This window comes from Polistes canadensis, unplaced genomic scaffold, assembly GCF_001313835.1.
Source record: "Polistes canadensis isolate GaletaPanama2010 unplaced genomic scaffold, ASM131383v1 scaffold_363, whole genome shotgun sequence".
Lineage (NCBI taxonomy): Eukaryota > Metazoa > Arthropoda > Insecta > Hymenoptera > Vespidae > Polistes > Polistes canadensis.
Genome location: NW_014569910.1, coordinates 59111 through 73833, shown reverse-complemented (window position 1 = coordinate 73833; position 14723 = coordinate 59111). Strand labels below are relative to the sequence as shown.

General features: G+C 34.9%; 5 protein-coding genes across 17 annotated transcripts in view; 2 read left to right on the top strand and 3 right to left on the bottom strand.

The window, feature by feature from the left end:
• Positions 1-126: 126 nt before the first annotated feature.
• LOC106791982 (zinc finger protein OZF) lies at positions 127-3270 on the bottom strand. Of its 3 annotated transcripts, none has more exons than XM_014758057.1 (4): positions 3138-3270; positions 2774-2851; positions 2552-2695; positions 127-2440 (listed from the first exon to the last, which is right to left on the bottom strand). In XM_014758057.1, exons 2-4 carry the CDS (start codon positions 2834-2836, stop codon positions 917-919), a joined length of 1731 nt encoding a protein of 576 aa, XP_014613543.1. In that variant the 5' UTR covers positions 2837-2851; positions 3138-3270; the 3' UTR covers positions 127-916. The 3 variants fall into 3 exon arrangements, with proteins under 3 accessions (XP_014613543.1, XP_014613544.1, XP_014613545.1); XM_014758058.1 differs by lacking the exon at positions 3138-3270 and adding an exon at positions 2961-3047; XM_014758059.1 differs by lacking the exon at positions 2774-2851.
• Positions 2969-5367, top strand: LOC106791983 (chymotrypsin-2). 2 transcript variants are annotated; one of them, XM_014758060.1, is made up of 4 exons: positions 2969-3129; positions 4269-4591; positions 4687-4935; positions 5027-5367. In XM_014758060.1, the coding sequence occupies exons 1-4, from the start codon at positions 2991-2993 to the stop codon at positions 5201-5203; spliced, it is 888 nt and encodes a 295-aa protein (XP_014613546.1). In that variant the 5' UTR covers positions 2969-2990; the 3' UTR covers positions 5204-5367. The 2 variants fall into 2 exon arrangements, with proteins under 2 accessions (XP_014613546.1, XP_014613547.1); XM_014758061.1 differs by lacking the exon at positions 2969-3129 and adding an exon at positions 4011-4155.
• On the bottom strand, positions 5225-7883 carry LOC106791985 (THO complex subunit 7 homolog). Of its 3 annotated transcripts, XR_001382251.1 has the most exons (5): positions 7576-7880; positions 6951-7375; positions 6717-6886; positions 6369-6617; positions 5225-6268 (listed from the first exon to the last, which is right to left on the bottom strand). XR_001382251.1 is itself a non-coding variant. In XM_014758064.1 (4 exons), exons 1-4 carry the CDS (start codon positions 7583-7585, stop codon positions 6238-6240), a joined length of 636 nt encoding a protein of 211 aa, XP_014613550.1. In that variant the 5' UTR covers positions 7586-7883; the 3' UTR covers positions 5225-6237. The 3 variants fall into 3 exon arrangements, 2 of the variants coding, with proteins under 2 accessions (XP_014613550.1, XP_014613551.1); XM_014758064.1 differs by lacking the exon at positions 6369-6617 and having other exon boundaries at positions 7576-7883; XM_014758065.1 differs by having other exon boundaries at positions 5225-6617.
• Positions 5557-6891, top strand: LOC106791984 (alpha-ketoglutarate-dependent dioxygenase alkB homolog 6). The gene is made up of 5 exons (XM_014758063.1): positions 5557-5668; positions 5736-5912; positions 5975-6082; positions 6195-6293; positions 6389-6891. The coding sequence occupies exons 1-5, from the start codon at positions 5624-5626 to the stop codon at positions 6644-6646; spliced, it is 687 nt and encodes a 228-aa protein (XP_014613549.1). The 5' UTR covers positions 5557-5623; the 3' UTR covers positions 6647-6891.
• Positions 7884-7939: 56 nt separating the features above from the next.
• Positions 7940-14723, bottom strand: part of LOC106791979 (spectrin beta chain, non-erythrocytic 5) — a 36064-nt gene continuing 29280 nt past the window's right edge. For 6 of the 8 annotated variants that reach the window (XM_014758048.1, XM_014758049.1, XM_014758046.1 and 3 more), the window contains 14 exons: positions 14238-14715; positions 13384-14162; positions 12919-13287; positions 12409-12828; positions 11656-12318; positions 11354-11580; positions 11177-11280; positions 10852-11082; positions 10503-10780; positions 9966-10422; positions 9716-9862; positions 9500-9616; positions 9225-9256; positions 7940-9148 (listed from right to left, as the gene is read on the bottom strand). In XM_014758048.1, the coding sequence (XP_014613534.1) occupies positions 8909-9148; positions 9225-9256; positions 9500-9616; positions 9716-9862; positions 9966-10422; positions 10503-10780; positions 10852-11082; positions 11177-11280; positions 11354-11580; positions 11656-12318; positions 12409-12828; positions 12919-13287; positions 13384-14162; positions 14238-14715 (4542 nt within the window). In that variant the 3' untranslated portion in view covers positions 7940-8908. The remainder of the gene's footprint in view (positions 9149-9224; positions 9257-9499; positions 9617-9715; positions 9863-9965; positions 10423-10502; positions 10781-10851; positions 11083-11176; positions 11281-11353; positions 11581-11655; positions 12319-12408; positions 12829-12918; positions 13288-13383; positions 14163-14237; positions 14716-14723) is intronic. The other 2 variants (XM_014758044.1, XM_014758047.1) reach the window with 2 other exon arrangements.

Below are 14723 nucleotides of genomic sequence, written 5' to 3'. Positions count from 1 at the left end.
AATCAAACAATATATGTAATAAAACTTGATAGCAGCATAATATAAATTATGTACGTCGTAAAAGCGCATAAAAGAAAAAAATTTATCGACATTATCACACACGAGGAAATGAATAATAATCTTAACTTTCGTAATTTGCATATTCGTTATTTTTAACTTTACATATAATATACATTAAATTGTACTTTTTTGCGTTTTCTTATTATCGCATTAACACTTTTTAGACATAATAATCGAATCGAACAAAAAAAGAGATATCGCGTTACGTTATAATCGAAACTAATGGAAAAGAAATAATACGTAATATTATTAATGAATGTTATCGCGTAACGTGTATCGTGCATCGTGCATTGTAAGGCTTCGTTATCATTCATTAATTAACCCTTCCAATTAAATTTTGTCTTTCATCAATAGAATTTCGCTCTGGGGACAGTCGAAAGACTAAAATATTGTCCCTCTAGTGAATAATTATGACGCGTATGTTGTTATTTTACCGTAATAGAACATAGCAATGAACATGTTCAAGTATTGATGAAGGAAATTCATTATAACTAAAGGTATTTTAGGATAATCAAAGTGAACAAATAGTTGGAAAATAATCGTCATTAGTAAAGCGCGAAAGTTTCTTTGCAGAACGACTATAATTGTCGTTTGGTATCGAAAGGGTTAGTCTAAAGTAAACAAAAAAAAGAGATATAGAGATATCGTTTGTCCATTTAATTCTCTCCGTTATGGATGTCCAATGCAATGAACGTAAAATACTATTGGAAATGAATTTATTTCTGTGGTACATAGAAGAAAAAAAGAAAGAAATGAAAATACGTCTTTTGTAATTGTACGACCGGAGAGCATGTAATACGGCTACAAGCATACGGTGCGCTCGATGTAAAGAAAAATCGGACTAGATCTTTACGGATTAAGATGTATGATGGGTCGAGAGGTGAATGTTCAATGCGGCTTTACGACTAAATTTTTTCAAGCAAATCAAACATTCGTGATTTTTTTCATTGATATGCATCGATAAATGCTTCTTTAACGCAGCTTTATCTTTAAAAACTTTTTGACAAGTACTACAATCATAAGGCCTTTCCCCAGCATGTACCAAAATGTGACTGGTCAAAGTAGTTTTTTGCGTAAATGCTTTGTGACAGACGTAACACTCGTAGGGCCTGTCTCCCGTGTGACTTAACATGTGTTTCCTCAAAGATGCCTTCTCTTTAAAAGTTTTCTGACAAATATGGCATGCGTGCCTCTTATCGCCGGTATGTATCAACATATGAGAATTTAATCTCGTTTTTTCTCTAAACGCCATCTCACAGAGATCGCACGCAAACGGCTTCTCACCGGTATGTATTAAAGTGTGTCTGTTCAGATCAGACTTTCGCGTAAAAATTTTATCGCAAACCTTGCAATCATATTGGCCGCCGGTATGCAATAACATGTGACTATTCAAATCGGATTTGCGTGCACACGCTTTGTGACATATATGACATTCGTGTGGTTTTTCGCCCGTATGAACCAACATGTGAGAATTTAGCTTAGCTTTTTCCCGAAACGTCATTAGGCACTCTTTACATTCGTAGGGTCGTTCACCGGTATGAACCATCGTATGCCTAATTAATTCTGATTTCCTTTTGTACGTCTTTTCGCAAATATTACAAGCGTGCGGCTTTTCTCCGCTATGAGCCAACATATGATTATTGAGAGCAGTTTTTTGGGCAAACGATCTATGACACATTGTACATTTGAACTGCTTCAAACCTGTGTGTATAGGCATGTGTATATTTAATTTAGCCTTTTCCCTGAAAGCGGCGTAGCATATCTCGCATTTGTAGGGCCTCTCTCCAGTGTGAATCAGCATATGTCGATTCAAATTTCCTTTTTCTCTGAAGGTATTATGACATATGTCACATTCGTAGGGTCTTTCTCCCGTACTCAATGACTGCTCATCATTACTTTCGGGCTTTTTCATAAATCCTTGTTGCAAAGTGTCGCAATCGTATGGCTTATCCATCGAGTGCATTTGCATATGATCTCTTAAGCACCACTTATAAGCAAATCTCTTCTGGCAAACATTGCACTCCAGCGGACTCATACCGACGTGTGTTAACATATGCGCATGCAAGCTGGAACTGTCTTGAAAGTTTTGCTGACAAACCTCGCACTGATTCCCATTACAATGCATTCTTAAATGTGTGACCATAGAATCGTTGTTAAGAAACCATTTCTTGCAGATGGAACATTGAATCTTATAAAATTTTGGCTGCTGTCCGTTTGCACAAAATACCGGATGTTTCTCCGCGTCTTGAGCTTGCATAAAGTCTGCTGCACTTAAACACCTATGCGATATACCATCTTCTTTTTCGCAAAGGTTCGCCGCTGTGATCTGTGCCGTCCAGTTTGGGTGTCCACTTGTTTCTCCTTCCAACTCCAATTTTACCTACCAACAACAAAATGATTGTATCATTTTAACCTCCTCCCAGAGAATTCCTCTTTTATAAGTAGAAATAATATTACTTAAACTTAATCTTATAAATTCAAATCTCATTACCATTTCATTGGAAAAGTCCACTTCGCTGTTTTCGATAGGTAAAAATACCTTCTCGAAAGTACCAGAGCATATATCCTCCATGTAGTCGGGATCAAATCTATCTCCAGGTTCTTCTTTAAGTACAACGCTTACAATATTTTCGTCCTTAAAGCAATGTTTCTATTAAATTTCGCGCGGTATCATCGAATCGTATCGTGTCGCAGTTTCATGCAAAATGTTTACCATAACCTGACTGTCTATGGCTAATGCATCCATCGGTTCATCTTTCACCTTAAAACCTTCCATTTGCTATACTTCACTCTGAAAGTGAAATTAATTTACTTGTTTACATGAGCATTTTCAAACGTGTCGGGAAGGAAAACAAAAAAAGAAGATAATTCTAAGATAAAAGATATAAATAATGATTTACACGATGGGTGCAGCCAAATATTATACTAAAATGGATAATATAACCTCAAAGACAACAGAGGACGGATTTGTTGTAATGATAGGCCATTTTTGCAACGGACCGATCGACGTCTCTGTGGTAAAAAAAACATCGTCGCTAATGTATCGTGGGCGATCGGTTCTTTTTCCTGGTACTTACAATGGAAGTCACGTATCCTATCCATCGAACGGCTCAAAAGTTATAACATATCTGCTTAAATATATTGTGCTTTCGGTAGCAAACAGTTTCTCTTTCACGGCGCTCTGTCAAAGCACTTTCCTTTTAAAACACTTTATTGGTGTCTTTTTGTAACCATTTAATCGTCTTATGCACTCTATGAAGATGACGGCGACGACGATGACGATGACGACGACGACGACGACGACGACGATGACGGCAACGGTGACGGTGATGGAGACGACGACAACGACGACGAAGACGAACGAAATCAATCGAAACCACGATCGTCTAAATGTACCGTTTCGCTGGCTATCGTGTGTAGTTCGCTTGGATACGCCAGGTAGTACATATGTAGTATGTGCATGTATACGTATTTACGTGCATCGCACTACGCACGCGCGCGCTTACCTCTTATGTGTTCCTAAGAGGAGCGTCTCTATCAAATTCCAAATGTACTTATCTTTATCTAGCAGCAAACAATCGCATTCCTATTTTACGAAATACATCGAGAGAATCTTGGATTGATAAATGATCCAATTCTAAAATATGTTTAAACGGTGTAGATAAGATTATGATATCGATCAAAATGACTATTGCTAATTCAAATGTCATTATTTTTAAACACAGTTCGTAATATTCATTAATCTATTACTCTTCTTGTTTGTTTTTAGTTTTGATAATTTAAGACAAATTTGTTACGTTAATTCAAATCAATTTCCGATTGAAAGTATTTCCTAATTTCGTCTATCTGTTTATCAATAAAATAAATACGGACTATTACAGTAGGAGCATTGTTCTATTTCAGTTAGTCATTGGATGTAAGCTTGATTGCATTACATTATTTACATTAGTGTGAACAAAGCAGGTGTAAACGCTTTTTTTTTTTCTATCGTATCATTATTTAAAAATCTAAAAGTGCACGCGAAGGATATGGCTAGATGCAATTTTACAACTTTATTTTTAATCGCTACGTGGATGTCGGTTGCTATTGGTCGAGGTAAGAGAAAACAAATATATATATATATGTTTTCGCGAATGTTCCTTCTTTTTTTTGTTGACTCATAAAAATACAACAAAGAAGATTTCTTTTCTTTTTGTTATGCTTTACAGCAGAGATTCGCGTTTCGCGTGTTAAAAGAATAGTAGGAGGACAAGACAGCGATGAAAATGAGTTTCCATTTCAAGTTTCCTTACGATATTCGGACACTATACACATTTGTGGGGGTGCATTGATAAGTGAAAGACATGTTTTGAGTGCTGCACATTGCGTGTGCGAACTTTTCGATGAACCTTATGATGATTTATCGGTGGTTACCGGTACTATAAGTGTTAAAAAAGGTGGTAAGTATCATAAGGTTAAAACCATCCATTGTCATCCCGAATACGCTTTTGGAGCCGAGGATTCTTGGACCCACGATTTGGTAGTCATCACGGTGAGTCCACGTTGGAGCAAGAAAAAACTTGTTGCTTCTATTTTGCGTTTCACGAGCATCAAATAAATATATATTTGGGAAATTCCTTTTTACAGTTGAACGACAACGTAATTTTGAGTTCTAGTCAAAAGCCTATCGACTTGCCAATTTCGGATACCTTGGAAAACGTATCCGCGACTTTGACGGGTTGGGGTAGACATCATTCTCATGGTCCCTTGTCAGACATTTTACAAAAAGTTACTCTCACAACTATTACTAACGAAGAATGTCAAACGTATTACAATAATACTATTTTACCGTCTCATTTATGTACCTTAGAACATAAGGGAATTGGCGCCTGTAAGGTAATCCTAAGTGTTGTAACTAGTATAATATTGCTAATACGTACATACATATATCTTTTTCTTGGAAAAACAAGTATTGTTCTTTTATTAGGGCGATAGCGGCAGTCCACTAACTTACAATAATCAAATTATCGGTATATTTTCTTGGACAAAGCCATGTGCAGTTGGTTCGCCCGATGTCTACACCAGAGTTTATCAATTTATAGATTTCATTCGAAATGCTACGCAATATGAAGATCAACACAAACAGGTGTACTATTTGACATGAAAAATCGTTCATTGTTAAAAGTTATACGAATTGTTTCATAATTTAATTGTTATATCATTTTACATAGTGCTAAATACACGTAAATTACAAAGAATGTTGTAGAGAAGAAAAATGAAAAAACCTCTCATAATATAGACGGTTGAACTAATGATTGTTGTTTCACGTCGACACTTTTTTCCCTCTTCCAACTGAGATATTCTAGAGGTGAAACTTACAAATTAAAAATGACCTCGTTTATAAGCGCGCGCCGACTCTGACGACAGAATTTATAAACTAAGTTCGATTAACTTAGATTCGATAGTTATCTGTTCGAGATCTATTTCGATATTAGTGTAACCTACAAAGCAAATATCGATTAGTTTATTTTAAACTCGATTGTTTTTATTTTAAATAAATTTCTCCTTTATTATTTTTTGAAAAATGAGTACGCAAGATCGTGTTTTCGTCGATAATGTGGTTAAAGAGGTTCGTTTTAATTATTATTTCTTATAGACGGGAAAACAAGGTTATATTGATAGTTTGTAAAATCTAGATTCCAGATATGGCACGATATATACCAAATTTTATAACCGAAGAGGAAGAAAGACAAATAATGAAACATGTTGATACTGTTCCTCTTCCAAAATGGACTCAATTGAGTAATAGAAGATTACAAAATTGGGGTGGTATACCTCATCCCAAAGGAATGATAGCCGAAGAAATACCAAGTGTAAGTAATGTTATAGAACATTAAAAAATTACTGTAATAAGTAATAAACTTCCAACACACAGTGGCTTCGAATTTACATGGATAAAATAACTTCTTTAAATGTTTTTGAAAAAGATAAGGCACCTAATCATGTATTAATTAATGAGTATTTGCCTGGTCAAGGAATAATGGTATGTAACAATTATAGTAAGCACTTGCGAGTGTATATATAATCAATTAGATATTATTCTTTCTTCGACGAATATTTATAAATGATCTTTTAGAAATTTGGATTTTTAATAGGCACATTCAGATGGTCCACTTTTTTATCCAATGGTAACTACTATTAGTTGCGGAACTCATACTCTTCTAGATTTCTACAAACACAATGATATTATGGAGGTATATGATTACTAATTTGCTCAAAATAATATTCTTAGTAAAATAAATCTTTAAATATTAAACGAGAATGCATACACATAGTTGTTCTTTTTTAGCCGCAACAAATTAAACTGAAGTTTAGTTTGTTATTAGAACGTAGAAGTTTGTTAATATTGAGTGGAGAATTGTATCATGATTATTTACATGCTATTGAACAAACTTATTCGGATACTATCTCAAAAAATATAATTAAAAATTTGGATATGTGTGCGGCAGAATATAACGAAGGGCAGATAATCGAAAGAAGTACAAGAGTGTCTTTAACTATCAGGCATGTACCTAAAACTAGTAAATTAAAATTAAAAATAAGTTAAAATTAAATTTTTTTTTTTTATATTTTGTTATATTAATAGTAAAATATATCCTTAAGAAATGTATCCTTACGAAAGGCCCATGGAAGTTGTATCTGTATCTTCATAATTTTCTAAACTAATATCCATTATTTCTTCTTCACATTCGTCTAACATTTCTTGCAAAGAATGTATAGAAGATATAAGAACGTGAAACTGTTTTCTTCGCATTTCTAATTTATGCTCCAATTGTTCAGATTTCTCCTTAATTAAAAAAAAATAATTTATATTATAATAAAATCATTAATTCAATTTACTATTTCATTACCTTCAGACTTCCTAATTCTTGACGCAGCGCGGCTAGTTTCTCGTTGGTTTCCAGTCTGTCTGGTTGCTCATTAATAACTTTCGCTAATACATCGTACTCTATTCTATTTTTTCTTACGCGTTTAGCTTCATTTAATTCTATTTTTGTCTTTTCTATTTCCTTTTTGGCTTCTTCTATTTGGACTTCTATATCGTTCGATAAATTACTATAACTTTTCAATTCTTCTTGGCTCATGTTTGATACCAGTCTAGATTTTCTTTGCGCGAATTCGCATTGGGCGAGTTGCGAGAGCATTCTTTCGTGCAACGTGTTGTCAACGTCAGGACTGTTTATCCATTTAATAAATGATTTTAAAAGCATATTTATTCGACGATCATCCCCTGTACCATCTCCATCTATTAGCAATCTTCTGCGTATTACATCCTCTAAAAAAGATATGTTTTAGTACAAAATTCTAATGTAAATACAGTACAATTTAAAGGTTATAATTCTAATTTTCTTACATTGTAAGAAAAGTTATTTTTTACAATGTAAATTACATTAGTTATTTATATCTTATTTAACGGATAGAGAAATTATGTTATGATTTAACAACGTTTTCATAAAAAAATAATACTTTGCTTACCGTCACACATATTGATATTTTAATAAGTGCAATAAATAAATAAATATAATTTATAGAATATTTCTTCGATACACAATTATTTAATAATTTCAACTTCAATCAAAAGTAATTTAAGTTATGAAAACTTAGAAAATTATACTGATAGAAAGAAAGAAAAAGGTTAGTAACATAGTAAATTTGTGTTAATATGGCACCGCCCTACTACTCTGCAGTATACTGCAACTAGCGACATTACGTGGAATGATGGAATATGGTAGTAAATACAAATGCATCATAGATAACCGTATATATGTATATAAATAGAACGAAATAGTTTGATACGATTTGGTATGGAATACTTTGTGTTCAGAAAAAATCTGATTAATCTTATTATAACATTATATTTTGATCTTTGTCCAATATAATTACATGCAAAACAGCACTATAACATTACGTATATTACTAGTAGAGATAATTATTCATTTCTTAAATGATATTAAATATACTTTACATACTATTATACTGTGTCAATCTTCTTGAGGATAATCGTTTAACATACAGATATAACAATTTTTCAAAAACATTATATATCAACATACGTTCTCTGCGCTTAATATAATAAGATCATTGGTCCTGAATAGGAGTTGGTATACAATATATAACATTTCAAAACATATATTATATGAAATCTACAGTTTCTTTATATATAGTTGTTCTTGCATGTTAATGCTGTTGCTGATATATTTTATCTTTACCTTTAACATCAGGTACATTTCAAATAATGTGGTAATGACCATTTTTCTTATAACTTGGTTCTTTTTACAATATAAAAAGAAAAAAAAATATCCAAAATTTATATGTCATTTTTTAAACAAAATTAATAAAGCTATTAATAAAGCGATAGAATTGAATTAAAATATCCCGATATATTCTTAAACAAAGGAGATATTTGTATGGCGAAAATGTGAAATTCGCATCTTCTGCGTGTTATCTAAATTATTGCAGTAGTAAGCACTTAATTTGGTTTATTATTATTTTTTCTTGTAACGATACACGAAACAATTTTGTATCAGTTTTGCGTTGTTTTTAATTGTTTCATCTAAATCTAGCCGTGTCTGTATATATTAATTCCTGTATATATTTTAATGAAAAATATTGTATTATACACATAAAAATATAATTTACAGATTTTAGAATAAGTATTATATAACAGGGCATAAATCATTGCTTTTCCTGTTTTTAAGAAATTTCATAATGTCAAAGCGATATCTTTTTATGGAATCTCTTTTCTTTTTCTTTTTTTGTTTTCCTTTCGATTTTAAGTACACTACGAGAATTAAGAGATCCCTGTATATTATGATTGAGATGGTTTCTTTCTTCTGCCGAATAAATTGCTTAAAACGGAACTTCGTTTATAATCACGATCTTTTCTACTACCACTTATACTATTTTCACTTTCCGATCCACTCTCGGATGGTCTTCTACTATCTACGAGTGTAACATTTTGAACATTTTGTGGTACTGCTGGTGGAGCTACATACGGAGGTAAAGAGGCTGGTCTGGTACTAAATGTATTATTTTGTTGCTGGGAAGTCTAAAAAGCAAAGTCAATTATTGACAATTATATCTATAATATAAAATGTGACTAAAAGGTAAATATTTAATTTTACCTGTCTAACAGTTATCGGTACATTCCCATACGCTGTGAACAAAAATAAAATAATCAAAGTTTATTGATAATATTTCATAATTCATTCATAAAATACATATAAAAAAAAGCTTCATGTATCTTTTACTCTGTTGATTTTAATTCCACCGTTTATTAAAAGTAAAAGATTTAAATTAGATTAAATAAGGTATGAATGGAAAAAGAGGTAGGAAATTAGAATGAAGATGTAGTTGCGCATGCAGAAGAATTGTATGATATATGTAAGATTTGTCTTACATTCGGTACGAAATTTGTATGAAAATGGCTCTAATGACTGACCAGGGTCATGGGGTATATTCCACTGAGCCATTCCGGTAGGTGGAGGGGCGCTCGATGGCAGGGGAGGTGCTAATTCTATAAAACCATGAAATGTCATAGGTTGCTTTTGGTGCAAATTGATCAAACCGAGGGAGATGTTGAAGTTATTATTCAAAGACAAAAGTTGATAAGTACCTGAATGCTGTGTGTTCATGTCTACATTACTTTGCCTATGCCATACTTCGTTTGTGGAATATTGGCTAGATCCATTATGATTTAAGGTTGTACTGCGTTGTTGTTGATACGATTGTGGTCTTCCTTGCTGTACATGGTGATCCGAATCTATAACATTGTGCGCATTGTTTTATATATGGGGGAATTGACAAATTGTACATTATAAGAACGTTTATTTTATTACTTTGCTTATTCGTTTGCAGTAGCTTACCATTTCTTCGAAATTGAACCATATTTTCGGAACTTGGTGATCGTAAAGGAATCGGTGGCGGTGCTCCTCTTGGTGGTATGGGAGGTTTATCGCTTGAATTTTGTTGATATTGATCTCTTTGATTTGCAAATTGTTCCTGTTGAATTAGCTGTTGTTGTTGTTGCGCGAGTAATTGCTGTTGTCTGTGCATTTGCAAAAATTCTGTTTGCGTTTGAGGTGGTTCTGATCTTTCCGAAGCTAAGAATTCTGCATTGTGTGGATCACGGCGTTGTTGATTTTGTCGATGCTGTTGTAGAAATTCTATTTGTACTGTGCTCGGAGAGCGTTGATTGTGAAGATCGCATCTAATAACAGAATTCTTCCGTTCCATTTCGGGTGTTGAGTTACGACTACTTCCAGTAGATATATTATCATCTTGGTGATCCGATGGTGCGTTATGCAATCTCTCCAAGCCCTCCTAAAAAAAATATATGAGCGTTTACGCTTATTTTTATGCATGATAATTCAAACTGTTTGGAAAACGATTCAAGTACATACCTTTTGAGAATCGTCGTAGCTCAAAAGTTGTAAGCTTGGTGGTAATTTAGCATGGAAGGATATTTTATTAACCCAATCTTCCATTTCTTGTTGATTTGGAGCTAAGAATAAAAATTCCGAGCCATCTGTGCACTTTAAGCGGAATACATTCTTCTTTTTCGTATAATCGTCCGCTTTCTCGCATATAGCATTGAAAATAGTAATTGGTGCGGTAGCTGCTTTGCTAAGAGAGAAATCTTCCATGTCTTTGAAGAAGCACAATAGTTGTCCACATAATACTGAAATGAAACGTGTTATCATTCGATAACGCAGATTATAGAAGAAGAAAGCAGAGAAAAACTGTAATTACCGGTGTAATATTGCTTCCATGATCGAACGGCGGCTTTCTTTCCAGCGCTTTGTAGTTCGTGTTTCCTCTCGAGAAGACCTTGGATCTCTACGGGCGGTAAAGCATCCATATTTTCCATTCTTTGGAGTTTCCTGAAGCTCTGTGTTCTTCGTCTGGTCGTGAAACTCGGTGTCCGTTTTGGTTTCTTTGTATCAACTTTCATACTTTCTGCCCTCTTAATATCCACATTACCTTTACAAGGAAAATACGTTTATCGCATTAATAAATGTCTAGCTTAAATTCTGTATAAATGATGAATCGAACATTAGACATATATAATGCGTACTTCGTCTCAATTTATCACCAAATACATGAGGTACACCGTGTGGTTTTTGAATCAAAGGAGGCTCCGAAACATCGGCAGGAGTGGGACCCTTTAATGGTGCCAATCTAGAATAAATAAAACCTGATAAGAGGAGAACAGGTTTGTCATTATTTAAAAATCTCATTTCGTAGTTCGTACCTGTTAACGGATTCGTGTTCATCGACCGAACCATTGACTTCATCGTGTGAAGGCCGATGAGGACTATCCAGTAATCTTCTCCTTTCTTCCTCGCGTTTCCGTTCTTCGGTTATTCTTTGTACTTCTTTACGTTTTCGTTCCTCAATTCGCGCACGTTCGATTCGTTCTTTTTCAGCTTGTCTCGCAGCCATCTCCGCTTCTTGTTGCTTTCGGAACGCTTTCTCGAGCTTCGAGAGTAAAACGTACGAGGTTTAATTTAAATATATTTTATTAGAAAAACAAAATAACACTTTTTTAATTACCATTGTTATACGATTTAGTGCGTTGAACCTTTCTTCCTGAGCCTCTATAGTTTTCTCAAAATCTTCGTGTTTTCTTATAAGCTCCTCCACTTGTGGAATACTATCGCCTAGTTTACCATCGTGCAACATTGGTTCTCTACTAACGATCCAATTTTCCAAAGTTTCAGCATCTCGTTTGAATAATTGCGTGTCCAAATTCTGTTCATATATGAGTTTTCTTTGTTCCCATGTATCTAAAAGTATTTGTTTTCTTAAACGTAATACAGATATTTTTTCTTCAATTTCTTTTCCCAAAAAATGGCCTTGTTCGATGAGTTCTTGGCCAGTTTTGTAGAATTTTTCGAATGCTTCCTTTCGCGTATCGATCTCGGTTTTGTATTCGTTGTGTCGCAAAATTAGAGCTTCGGCTCCTGGAACGTCTCGTGCCAATTCCGGTGCGGTTACTTTCGCCACCATTTCATTTATCCACGATAGCAAGTCTCTGTATTCGCCCATATACGATTGCAATTGTTCAGCCTGTGCCAATTTGCTTCGTCTTTGGGCAGCTTTTTCCAAGAGTTCGTTCCAAGTCGCTTCAGCTTCTTGGTGCTTAACGTCAATGTGTATACGTGCATCTGGGAATAGTTCGATCAAACGCAATGCTTCTTCCATCAGAGACTCGACCTGAATAAAATATATGTATAATTACGTATAATCACAGATCTAACGTTTCAAGTTTGAAGAAGAGATTTAAGTGTATACAAGTAGATTTACCTGTTCTTTTACTGCACCTAGGTCAGTTTCAAATCCCTGATGTTTCCTGACTAAAGCTTGAATAGTTTCTAAATCGTGTCCATATCCGTCAGAACTTAAAGCGGCCTCCTTTTCTTGAATCCACGAAATCGTTTCATCGGCTGTCCTGTCGAACATGTGTACCTGTTTAGCACCCGCTAACGCATCTTGCCGCGCGTGTGTCAGTTCCTTAAGATCTTCCCACTGTTGTTTCGTTTCTTCGATTTTCCCAAGTATCCTAGCCTTTTCGGGATTGTTACGTTCAATCAATTTTTGACCTGCATCGAGTACGGCAGAAATTCGGTTCTCGCTCGTCGTTAGGCCAGCTAAGAAATTATCAAATATTTGAATTAACAGCTCGACGTGTTCGACGTCACGACCGTAATCTTCCGACGCAGCGACCTAGATGATCAAGGAGGAACAAAAACCTGGCGTTTAAATGATGCGATTAAACTAAACTAGATGGATCCAATAATCGTTCGGTTAACTTACAGTAGTTTGATCTCCGATCCATTCGATCGCTTCATCGGCCTGTCTAATAAACTGGAAGAATTTTTCGCTTTCCAGTAAACGTTGTAACCTGTGATCCTTCAAGTTTTGTAATTCTTTGAATTTACTTTCGATTTCGGCTTGTTTCTGTGCTATATTTTTGCTATCAAAATGATGTCTCTCTATTAAACCTTGCGAGAGTTTTTTAAGATTATCTACGGTACTCTCGAAACCCGACAAATCGCGTTCTATTCCTTCCAATTTCTTAAGCAGAGACTGTACTGAATCTTCGTCCTTTCCGTAATCCGTCGATGTTACTTGCGGATGTTTCTCTCTTATCCATTGTTCAGCCTCGGCAGCTTCGGCATAGAACTATACAATGAAAATATGTATAATCGCAATACGGTTTAACATATACTTTATATAGATTTCATAAGAGCATCGAATAATAAAATAGTATTAATTTACCATTTGCGATTCGACCGCATCCAATAAACGTAGTTTTCGAACACTCGCCAAGTCTCGAAGGTGCGAAAGATTTTCTTGCAATTCTTGCGACAATTTTTCGATTTTCTCCGAAGCGAAATGACCACTTCTTATCATGGCCGTTGCTCTACTGATCAAAGAGCCTACCACTGGTTCTCTGGATATCAATTCCGCTTCCAAAGCTTGATGTTTCTTTTGAAGTCTTTGGACTGTCATCAAGGAACTACCTAAATCGTTACTAGCGGCTAAAGGTTCTTTTTCCGATAACCAATGTAGCTCGTCTTCAACGTCCGCTACAAATTGGTGCAATAATTTAGCATCTTCTAAATTATCTCTTCGTATTTGCATTGGCTCTTGCAAACTGTGGTACCTATTGATGGTGGCCGAAGCTCTTTCTTGAATTTCTTCGGACATAAAGTGATTCAATTTGGCAAAACTCGCGGCTGTTTCTTTGATCGATTCGCATGCCTCGTTATGCCCCAAAACATCGTTTTCTAAATTGGTGTGCCTCTTTAAAAGATTCGCAACACTGGAAAGATCTTTTCCATGATCTTCAGATTGCAATTGCGTTTCCACTTCATCCATCCAAGCCTCAAATTCGTCCAAAGTTCTGCTGAAAAGCAAAGCTTGATACGCATCGTTCAGTCTGTTCTTTTTTAATTCGCTCGTTTCTTGTAAAAGACGCCACTCCGCTTCCAAATCTTCCAAACGTTCTTGTATTTCTTTAGAAGCATAATGGTTATCCTCAATGAGCGCTTCTCCTATAAAAACACATTATATTTTCGCCCTGTTATATCATTTTATCGAATTATTTTTTATTTGCTAATGCTTCTTACCTTCGTTAACGACCGATGATATCCTTCCTTTATTTGCTATTAATTCGCTTTCGAAAGCTGCATGTTTCTGAATTTTACTCTGCAGATTCGACGAGTCTCGGTAATTTTCGTCGCTTGCCACCTGTTGCTTCTGATGCAACCATCCCTCGACTTCGTATATATTTCGAAGAAATTGATGCAAATGATGGCTTTCCAGTAATTTTTCTCTTCTAGCCGTAGCACTATTTTGCAATCTGTCTCTTCTAGCGCAAACGGACGCTAATCTCTGTCTAATTATGTTAGCGTCGGCATGTTCTTCCGCCAAAATGTCATTTGCAAATTTCTCCAATTCCTCTATTCTTCCTAATTGAGATAGCAGCATTTTTTCAAACTCTTCGTGCTTTCGGAGCAACGCTTCGACACCTGACAACGATTCACCGAGATCGTCGTTATTAAGAAATGCTTCCTTCATTGCGAGCCAACTGTCTGCTTGATCGGCCTGAAATG

Excerpts from the sequence above, each read along its gene's own strand:
- LOC106791985 (XM_014758064.1), bottom strand. Across the intron at positions 6,887-6,950 it reads AAGAATTAGGAAGTCTGAAG|GAGAAATCTGAACAATTGGA; the intron begins GTAATGAAATAG and ends TTTTTAATTAAG. Across the intron at positions 6,269-6,716 it reads ACAACTTCCATGGGCCTTTC|AAATCTAGAAGAGTATGAGT; the intron begins GTAAGGATACAT and ends TTGTGTTTGTAG.
- LOC106791984 (XM_014758063.1), top strand. The coding sequence starts at position 5,624 with ATGAGTACGCAAGATCGTGTTTTCGTCGATAATGTGGTTAAAGAG. Across the intron at positions 5,669-5,735 it reads TCGATAATGTGGTTAAAGAG|ATTCCAGATATGGCACGATA; the intron begins GTTCGTTTTAAT and ends TGTAAAATCTAG. Across the intron at positions 6,083-6,194 it reads TGCCTGGTCAAGGAATAATG|GCACATTCAGATGGTCCACT; the intron begins GTATGTAACAAT and ends GATTTTTAATAG.
- LOC106791983 (XM_014758060.1), top strand. The coding sequence starts at position 2,991 with ATGGATAATATAACCTCAAAGACAACAGAGGACGGATTTGTTGTAATG. Across the intron at positions 4,592-4,686 it reads ACGATTTGGTAGTCATCACG|TTGAACGACAACGTAATTTT; the intron begins GTGAGTCCACGT and ends TCCTTTTTACAG. Across the intron at positions 4,936-5,026 it reads AGGGAATTGGCGCCTGTAAG|GGCGATAGCGGCAGTCCACT; the intron begins GTAATCCTAAGT and ends TTCTTTTATTAG.
- LOC106791982 (XM_014758057.1), bottom strand. The coding sequence starts at position 2,836 with ATGGAAGGTTTTAAGGTGAAAGATGAACCGATGGATGCATTAGCCATA. Across the intron at positions 2,696-2,773 it reads CCATAGACAGTCAGGTTATG|GACGAAAATATTGTAAGCGT; the intron begins GTAAACATTTTG and ends CATTGCTTTAAG. Across the intron at positions 2,441-2,551 it reads TGGACTTTTCCAATGAAATG|GTAAAATTGGAGTTGGAAGG; the intron begins GTAATGAGATTT and ends TGTTGTTGGTAG.